The 10,139-nt window shown below is 38.4% G+C and overlaps 1 protein-coding gene across 1 annotated transcript; it reads left to right on the top strand.

Moving 5' to 3' along the window:
• Nucleotides 1-1,654: 1,654 nt before the first annotated feature.
• LOC137737413 (glucose-6-phosphate 1-dehydrogenase, chloroplastic-like) lies at nucleotides 1,655-5,338 on the top strand. Its single transcript, XM_068476872.1, has 8 exons — nucleotides 1,655-2,081; nucleotides 2,222-2,454; nucleotides 2,550-2,644; nucleotides 3,247-3,361; nucleotides 3,579-4,055; nucleotides 4,145-4,374; nucleotides 4,470-4,667; nucleotides 4,846-5,338. The coding sequence occupies exons 1-8, from the start codon at nucleotides 1,883-1,885 to the stop codon at nucleotides 5,093-5,095; spliced, it is 1,797 nt and encodes a 598-aa protein (XP_068332973.1). The 5' UTR covers nucleotides 1,655-1,882; the 3' UTR covers nucleotides 5,096-5,338.
• The last annotated feature ends 4,801 nt before the right edge of the window (nucleotides 5,339-10,139 follow it).

Here is a 10,139-nt window from a genome sequence, read left to right as displayed (position 1 = left end):
GCTGGTGTTAAGACCAAGTGCAGCCAAGTAGGTTTGGGTCATAACCAAAACATCCCAGTGTTTGCTGGGTAAGGTCGCTGGAGTGCCACCACTGTTAGTGGCCATGTTCTGGGTTGATTTTGGTCGGGAGAAGCACGAGTTCGATCTGGAATCTTATATTGAACAAAGAAAATTCAATTTCTCGACGTTTGGGTGTGAAAAATCATAGGGATTTCAAATCAAAATCCTTGAAAACCTAATGAAATTCAACGGGAATTTCAATAAACATTGTCGGAGATGATGAATTTGTCCAAAAAAGCACAACTTTAGGTTGTGGTTTGCCACAGAGGTAGGCATTGTTGCCATGACTTGGTTACGGGCGAGTGAAGGTTTTCTGGGGACGACGCCATGAACGATGTCATGTTGGTTTTCATGGAGAGGGAGAGCTGCTAGCACTCAGCTGGTGGCTCTCAGCCACACAAGTTGCGGGTCTGGGCGAGTCGAGGTCGTGGGTTCGAAGAACCCTAGCCACACCGATTGGTTTGTTTCCCTTTTTTTTTCACAATGCAATTCAATTTGATGCATATGCAATTTAATTTAATATTTTAATGTATGTACATATATTTGATGCAATTCATGGCAATATCAAATTCACATAATTTAATAATTATGAATATAATGCATACACAATTTATATAGAATCTAAAATTCGAAAAACGTAGAGTTGGGTCATACATTATGGTGAATGTTCATGCTATCAGGGCTGCAAAAATATCAAGATAAAAACCATTGTTTTGGAAGAACCTGATTGCGTAACAATATGGATGAACTGGTTTGAAGCAGAAAAAAAAAAAAGCTTCAACGTTTTAAGCACCACGGTAGGAGCGTGTTGATAATGTGTTGTAGTCTATTTCATCTAACAAGAAGGAGAGGGCCGACGACAAGGGGGAGAGAGAGAGGAGAGATGTGTTTGTAGAATCGTAGGGGAATTGTGTATTAAGGATGTGTTATCCCCCCCCCCCCCCCCAACATAGTGCCTTTATTTGTGGTAGTAAAAGGAGAGAATAAATCCTTCATCCCCAAGGAATAAAAGTCCATATAGGAAAAAATAACTAGAATCAAATCTAACCTAGGATTTACACAATCACACTTAAACTAGAAAAGTTCACAACAATCTTGTGATTTTCCACCAGATTTTGTTTTAGTCACTCTGGTTCCTATTTTTAATTCCTCATTCTTTGCTTTTTGTGAGTTTTCTTCAATGCACATCAAAGTCGCACATCTAGGTTATATAGTAAAACAAAAGCCGATAAATCATGTTGCATAATTTAGCAAAAATCTTGTTATGATTTACAACTTAAATGTGCACTTTTAACGTGAAACGAAGAAAACCTCTTACTTTCTAAAACCACTGGGTTGAAATTTCTCTTGAAAAGGAATTTGTCCATAGGAAAAAGACAGAAGCTAGGCCCACTACTATTTTTGGGCCAACAAAAGAGTTTGCCATTTGAGACTCGGGCCTACATCGCTTCAGCCATCAACTTTGCATTTTGCACTTCCCTGCAAAACTACAAAACTACAAAACTTATTAATTAATCATTTAATTACAAAGTTAAAACCTAATTAGAACAAGGAATCAAAGGGCAAGCAAAACTTGTCTATAGTTTGTCTTGGTAAGCTGTACGGTATTCCGCTCCTTGCAATCGTTGGATTGCTGGCACACCAAAAGACAAAACAGCCTTTCGGAGATCTCAAGGGTCCTCCATTACCCCGACCCTTTCGATACTTCCCATGTTTCTTCCTTGTTAACTCTCTCCGACCTCCTCACCCCAAAACCCAGCACCCCATTTCTCCACTGAATTCCGATCCCGACCAACAAACTAAAAAGCAGAGAGAGAGAGAGATGGCGACTCCTCCTTCCACCCATTTCTGCCACACCTACTCGCCGCCGCTGCCGCCGTCATCATCGTCGTCATCTGTTTCGTATTTACCTGTTTATTCATCTGTACACGGACGCCTACAACGCGTTTCAATTTCTTCGATTCCGAGACGTTTTGTTTCAGCTAAGGTTTCTCAGCAGAATGCTGTCGGCTTGCAAGACGGTAAGCTCCTTCAGCCTTCTAATCTTAATTTCATTGATTTGGATGTCATCAGAAATCAGATTTTTTATTTTTGTTCTGTCCTTTGTTTAATTTAGTTGTAAATTCACAGTCTTTTAATTTGGGTTTTTCCATCAATGTAGGCCCGCCGGCGCCGGCGGTCAACCCAATTGAGAACGAAGCTCCTTTCGAGAAACTGAAAGATGGGTTGCTTTCAGCTCCGTCTTCGAAGGAATCTAAAGACACGGCCGTGTTTAATGTTAATGAAAGTGAATCTACTGTCAGTATCACGGTGGTTGGAGCCTCCGGGGACCTTGCCAAGAAGAAGATTTTCCCCGCACTTTTCGCACTTTTCTACGAGGATTGCCTCCCGAAGGTGTGGACTATTTGTTCTTTATCTTTCGTTTGATTACTTGATTCTTAGATTTCGATTGATTGGCGAAAAATGAGTATGTAAATATTTTGTTGCAGCACTTCACTATTTATGGTTATGCTCGGAGTAAGATGACCGATGCCGAGCTCAGAGACATGGTTAGCAAGACGCTTACTTGCCGAATCGACAAGAGGTGAGCCAAAAGCTTTGGCCTTTGTTGTGAAATGTGGTTGCTTTGCATATTATGTATTGTTTGCTGAGAAAATTAGAATACATAACTATAATATCTAAGTGTTGGAGGGACAAAACAAGTAAACAAATTACTATATTACACTCACAAAATATTACAACATAGAAACTCTTGAAGAAAGGAGATACATAATACATAATACATTCTTTCTCCTATTTATAGGCTTGCTAATCCGACTTAATCATTGCTAGAATTTTCTAGCTAGTGCATTGATCATGCACTACCGCCGACCTAAGAAACCGCCATAATCTTGCGAGAGAATTGTCTAGCATAGTTAATATGCATGCACTGGTCGCTTAAATCTCATGCATGTTTGAACTAGAAAAATCTGGTTCCTTTGCACCTGACCAAAATGCAGTCTCTAGAAGGCACTGCCTTCTAAGCTTGCTGCTATACTTTGCCAGAGTTTTGTAGCAGAATTCATGCACCAACTTTGCGCTGGTGTTGATCTTTCAACATTGTTTGAAAAGATGGAAAAGTTATTGCTGGGTGTATAAAGTTTGAAGTTGATTAATGTGTGACGAATTGTTTTGTTGGAACTTCAGGGAGAATTGCAGTGAGAAAATGGACCAATTTCTTCAAAGATGTTTCTATCATTCTGGTCAGTATGATTCGCAGGATCATTTCGCAGAGCTGGACAAGAAGCTAAAGGAACATGAGGTAATAACTTGAGTGTATACCCTAACCTTAGTGATAGAGTGTTGAATACGATTTTATACTTTGCCTTCTGTTCAAGTTTTCTTGGTGCTGTTGTCTGTGGGAACTTTAAGCACTCTCTGTACTTTTGGACATTGCCCGTTTGAATGATGTTCAAGTAAGCTATTTTCTGGGTCTTGATTCTGCTTCCATTTAGATTGACAAGCAACTACATGTGTAGGCAGGAAGAGTTCCTAATCGCCTGTTTTATCTGTCTGTTCCTCCAAACATATTCATCGATGCTGTTCGCTGTGCTAGCTCGTCGGCTTCATCTTGTAATGGCTGGACTAGGGTTATTGTTGAGAAACCCTTTGGCCGAGATTCAGAATCATCTGCTACTTTGACCAGTGCCCTCAAACAGTACCTAGAAGAGGATCAAATTTTCAGGATAGACCACTATCTGGGCAAGGAGCTTGTGGAAAACCTATCAGTTCTCCGCTTCTCCAACCTTATTTTTGAGCCCTTGTGGTCAAGGCAGTATATAAGAAATGTACAGTTAATATTCTCTGAAGATTTTGGCACCGAAGGACGTGGAGGGTACTTTGACAACTATGGGATAATAAGAGATATAATGCAGAATCACTTGCTTCAGATACTGGCTCTCTTTGCAATGGAAACCCCTGTCAGTTTGGATGCAGAAGACATCAGAAACGAGAAGGTTTTACGAATACCTGAAATGGGGCTGCCTTCGTACTTTGTATTGCTTTCCTCTTTATTCTGATATTTATAGTGCTTACTTGTTGCCAGGTTAAAGTTTTACGCTCTATGAGGCCACTACAACTTGAAAATGTGGTCACAGGGCAATACAAGAGTCATGTTAGAGGTGGTATTACTTACCCGGCATACACTGATGACAAGACGGTACCCAAAGACAGCTTGACTCCAACATTTGCGGCAGCTGCTCTCTTCATAGACAATGCAAGATGGGATGGGGTGCCTTTCTTGATGAAGGCCGGGAAAGCATTACATAATAAGAGGTTTGTTCAATTAGAGATAAGATTCTCGTTCTTGTTTACCAGTCATGGTTTCAGATATACTAATTCATATTTGCTTCTTCTTCTTTTTTTTCCAGGGCTGAGATAAGGGTACAGTTTCGGCATGTGCCTGGAAACTTGTATCGAAATATTGGAACGGATCTTGATCGCACGACAAATGAGCTTGTTATCCGAGTACAGCCTGATGAAGCTATTGTCCTGAAGATCAATAACAAAGTCCCTGGTCTTGGAATGAGGTTGGACAGGAGCAATCTAAATCTCCACTACGCAGCCAGGTTAGGTTTAAAAAGTTGAAAGTTTATGTATAAATTGCACGAAAGAATTTAATGTGTCAATGAATAATCGTAAGTGTAATTAGTAATATAACATGCACCAGTGTGTTATCTTCTTTTGTACCCTTCAAAAAAATGATGAAATACCTAACCAAATTCGTTTGTTTTTTGTTATTTGTAGATATTCAAATGAGATTCCGGATGCTTATGAGAGGCTTCTGCTGGATGCTATTGAAGGGGAAAGGAGGCTGTTTATTCGGAGTGATGAACTTGATGCAGCTTGGGCACTCTTCACACCCTTATTGAAAGAGATTGAAGAGAAGAAGGTTATTCCCGAATACTATCCTTATGGAAGCAGAGGTCCTGTCGGGGCACACTATCTTGCAGCAAGATACAAAGTCCGGTGGGGTGATGTTGGTGTGGAGGTGTGAATTTGAGGAGGCCGGCCTCATTGCCATTGTTATCATAGCCAAACAGGGTAAGGTTTTTGTTTTGTAATTTGTTCACCGTAGATTAGGGTTGTGTTGTTTCCAGTCAACAAGAAATTAGAAGTAGGATTGAATTATCCTGGAGTTTTTGCGAATTCCTCTCGTTGTCAACGTAAAGAAATTTGAAGCAATTTCACTTCAGATTTCTTCATTTGAGACAATAGATGGAGTAGTTTTTCGTTGTTATTTTCACACTGCCACACGTTGACATCAATACAACCATGTTATCAAGTGTAGCACTTTATTAATAATAAATTCCAAGTCTTTGGCACGACATTCATTTTGTCCGCCAAAATTAGCAACATTGAGCGACAATGTCGCAAGTTCGGACTAGAAGACGGTGAACTTACAAACCTACAAATTAATAGGATATACTCGGATTCTGAAATTGTGAAGAGTTAACTGGAAACTTGACTTCAGTTATTGAAATTGAAGGTATTTTCATTGACGAATCGAGTTCGATTTTGCTCACCCCTTTTAACTCCAGTCGAGTCGCCTAGAATCGGTACACAAAGTTTACATGTTCATTTAATTATTGCACTACACAAACGGGATGTCTGAATCAAAAACTCGACGTCCAAATTTGTCGATCGAGAATAGACCACTGTTTACAAAGTTTAACGAAGTTGACAGACAATTGCTAGCGTTGTCGGGACCGTCATACATACCTGAATACAAATTCACAAGGAGGGATTGGCAGAGTAACAAAATCTGGCTCAAACATAGGAGGACAGACAGATTAATCGAACTAGTAGCCGTATACCTTTGGTGTCATTCGGTCTTTCGATTCTCTCAGTTATAGCTGTGCCAGTAGTTGATCCTGCCTCACGCAAAGATGTCATCCAAAGCATTATGGTCTGTTTAAACTCTTCCTCGTCGCGCAGATACACGAGATGAAGTCCACACTTTTGTACCCTCAAGCTTGGGCGATCACTTCCAGTTGAATCCTCCAGAACGCTACGCTCGTTAAACAACTGATCGGATTCCAGTTGAAACCACCCTCGCAGTGTGTTGGACAGCCAAATGAATCCTCCCAGCTCATACAACCACTCCAGTTCCTTATTACGCATGGGCAGGACGTTCCAGAAATGACATATAAGGTGGTGGCGGACGGTGGTGCGAAATTCCAGCTGGAATAGCCAAATTCTCTTCCTCCAAGTACGCACACAAGTAGGGCAATCCCAGCCAATGAGAACCGCCATTAAACAGATGTAGTGGCAGCGGCGTAGTGGCAGCGGCATTGTTGCTGAGTGACCAGTGCCGTGCTGCCCGAACCATTCCAGAATTTCGTCACTTGGAGGGAAGCAAGAATTGTATATCAACGGCAAAGTCCTGCAAAAAATACGTGTTAGGGACAGAGAGAGTAACACTTAACGTTGTATAATTGACATGAAATGCAACGGAGTGGTGGCTTCCCATTTAAATTGCTCTCCTGGTGAGAGATGAAATGTTTCAGGAACCAACCCAAGCATGTTCGGTGTTGGCTCTTAAATGGCACATGAGTTTGTAAGAAAGTCTTGAATCCAAAGTGTTGAGAACAGCAGTAGGATGCTCGATGGCTGAAAAAGGCAACACATTTATTATGCCACACAGAGAAAAAAATAGTATAGTTGAATTTGTTAAGATTCTCAATTGCATGTTCACTTCATTTAATTGCACCTTTTTAGTCAGACTGGTCTTGACATAATTTCATATTTTGGTCTTTGTTAATGAAAATCAATAGAAGTGGTCTCTGAATTTGTCCATTTAAATCATTTCAGTCACTCCGTGATTTTGTTAATATTCTCGTTAAGTAAAGATGTTGGTTTGACAAAAATACCCTTAAAAATGTTGTCACGTGATCGTTCACGTGACAATTTAACAAGAATATTGACAGATTTATCACGAAATGAGCAAAATGATTTACGGTGGACAAACTCAAAAATCACTTCTATCGATTTTCAATGTCAGGGATCAAAATTTTGACTTTTTGAGCTACTAAAAACAAACCATGTGAATAAAATTGTATGCATTGTTTTGTCGTAGTAGTTAAAGACACAGTAAACCCGTAGTAACAATGTACTTGTCTCATATAAGTTGTTTTCTCGTTTTCAATCATGGATTAGCCCTCGTCATACAAAAATACAAAACGATCCATGTGTCTGGGTGTTTGTCCGCAAGTCATGCACTAGATTTTATTTAAAAAGAGATGTAAACATGATCCACAGGTGTGAACATTGGTGTGAAAAGGAGAGAGGATTATCGCTGGATTCTTTTTGTGAGGATTTCGGGGATCCTCCAATTACATATGTTCATCATACATCGTACGACCAGTTTTTGTTAGGCATTGTTTATATTCAATTTTAAATATAAAAATTTACAATGATTTCTGACCGCACGATGTACGATGAACAGATGTGATTGGAGAATCCCTAAGATTCTTACAAAGATGATCCAGCGAGTATCCTCCTACGTAAAAAAGCTCTCTTAACTTCAAATGGAAGAAATTGATTGGATAATTAATGCTTTTAAAAAGAAAATTAGTGGGACAATGACGACGGATTTATCTTTAAACCTACTCATATCTAAAGCGTAAGAAGATTACCATCAACTTTAGAATTTGTGTGACTTTTTTGGGTGATTTGTCAATGCCGATATTATCAAAGATCGCTTTTGTCTCCTCCATGGCCAACACACGAGAAAACAACACAAGAATCGGACACATTTCTTGTACAACCTACCCATTCATTTCATTAAACTAAAATCATTTTGCGGAGCTCATGTGCTTTACTTACGCTAGAAATTATTAATTTTCGTCAAACATAGGATGGGGCTTTATTGTTACATAGTACTTAGTGTTATAGAGTGGTACGGATGTTTTAGCAGTTAGGTTTGATTTGCACATTTGTTAATCTTTTATTTTCAGTTTTAAATGTTTATTCTCTGTACCACTTACTGTTATATACGGCTAAACAAAAATTGCAAAAGCATACTACATTTATATATATATATATATATATATATATATATATGTTGTGATTTAAATGCGTTTGTAATTTATTGTGATTTAAATGCGTTTGAAATATAAATTACATAGATGGAGGTGATGAAGTATAAGATATGTTCAAATGCACCGGAATGCAACGATATATTGTAAAAATTCCTAAATTATATTTTAGCACAATTTAAACTTTTTGGCAGCAATGATAAAGTAATGAAATTTACTATAGTATTATAACAATAAAATTTTGGGGTTTCAATTATTTGCAATTGAACACCAAGCAAATTTTCACACTATCTGCTATGATTATAAAGTCACGTCATCTACTCATTATCGGAAATATTTTTGTTCACTATTATCAAGTGATGACGATGATTATCATTTTATTTATCACTATTATATGAGTTTAAATTTTAAGACTTGTGTAGTGGATAAACATAAATCTCAATATTTAAACTCATCTAATAATGATAAATAGAATAATGAGCATTACCACCAGTAGCGGATACATAATTCTAACATCGGGTGGTCTAATTATGGTACGATAAGCGCTAGTCGAGCGGCGAGTTAGGACCTAGGACCTAGCCCCTATGCACCTAGTATTTTAGTGAATTTTATGGTATGAGATGAATACTCAAGTGATTACGAGTTCAAGTACTTTCAAAATATTTTCTAGAGATTGTATGAATTTATAGTAAATTTATAAAAATAACGGTGTCAAACATATAGTACAAAAAGTGCTGGTTAAGTAATACACTATTTTTTTTATTAATTAAAATGCTAGGTGGCATAACTTGATTGGACAATCATTAAGAAAAATAGGAAATTGGTCACGTGGAAAACGGAGAGAGTCTTTCTTCTTAGTTGGAACCAAGGTTCAAGAACATCAAAGTCATAGTGGTCGTCTCTGTGTTCCTCTTCGTTTGAAAGTAAATATTTCTTCTTGGTTCAAAGCTTCTATTGCAGAGCATTTGCACAACCATGATGGTCTTCTCTCTTCCACCATCTGCTCAAACCGTTAAATGGTCTTCGGAGGTCCTCACTTGTGCTTCTTCGAACTTTTGGGTGGGCCCGAGACAACTCGGGTCCATATATGTATCCGCCCCTAATTAGAGTTTTGAGCAAAAATGCACCCATTTAGATCAATGGAGCTTTGGCCTTGGCTGTATCTCCCATTTTTTGAAGATTGAGTTGTCGATTAGTAAAAGAAAATAGGGACAATAATGCCTCATTGAAGAAGGCATGGCCTACTTAATTATTATTTGCACCGAACACTTTGACCATTCTGGAACCATTGTGTTGAGTTAGGTATTGTCAGTCTGGAATAGTCGGTACTCTGATGTTTCATTCATGTAGACTGAGCGACTGACCGTACATTTGCATTTACTAGCATGCCAAGCCAATCAGTTACTAGTTTTCAGGCACAACAGACGGAGTGATTTTTTGGTCTGATCGCCGCTGGTACGTGTTTTTATTAATTTATTCATGTTATAATACGTAAAGTTTCATTACAAAGATAAGAGATGCTTACATAAGAAGCATGATCAAAATAAATTGGATCAAGATTACCTGTTAAACTCAAGTTGGCCAGCTCATTAACAACAAAGTTGATCTTGCGATAAATATTTTTGAATTCACATACTCAATTAATGTGTAAACGATCACGGCAAGTGCACTCGCCATAAATTAGGTCTGATATATCTCACTATGTCATGTATTCCAATCGTAACATGTAACTTGATAGTATAACTGTCACACTCAAAAACTTTTCTAGACAACCTCTTATCGTTGCCAAAAATTCAACTAGAAGACGGTGTGACAATGGACTATAAGACTTACAAATCACCAGAATCTAGTCGTTGATCTACAGCTGCAAATTACGACATTGTGAGATGTGGCATTACAAGTAGCATGAACTTTACTTGGGAACTTTATGGCTTCAATAATTGAAGTTGAAAATATTTCCATTGACAAATCTAGGCGTGCCAATAAAAATACAACCCCACC

The sequence above is a fragment of the Pyrus communis genome, chromosome 6, assembly GCF_963583255.1.
Source record: "Pyrus communis chromosome 6, drPyrComm1.1, whole genome shotgun sequence".
Classification (NCBI taxonomy): Eukaryota; Viridiplantae; Streptophyta; class Magnoliopsida; order Rosales; family Rosaceae; genus Pyrus; species Pyrus communis.
Note: the sequence above shows the minus strand (reverse complement) of the source record. Positions and strands in the feature narration are given on the sequence as shown.

Bases quoted from the DNA above. Each gene is read 5' to 3' on its own strand.
- LOC137737413 (XM_068476872.1), top strand. From the start codon at position 1,883: ATGGCGACTCCTCCTTCCACCCATTTCTGCCACACCTACTCGCCGCCG. The intron at 2,082-2,221 runs GTAAGCTCCTTC...CCATCAATGTAG, and splicing joins TGCTGTCGGCTTGCAAGACG to GCCCGCCGGCGCCGGCGGTC. The intron at 2,455-2,549 runs GTGTGGACTATT...ATTTTGTTGCAG, and splicing joins ACGAGGATTGCCTCCCGAAG to CACTTCACTATTTATGGTTA.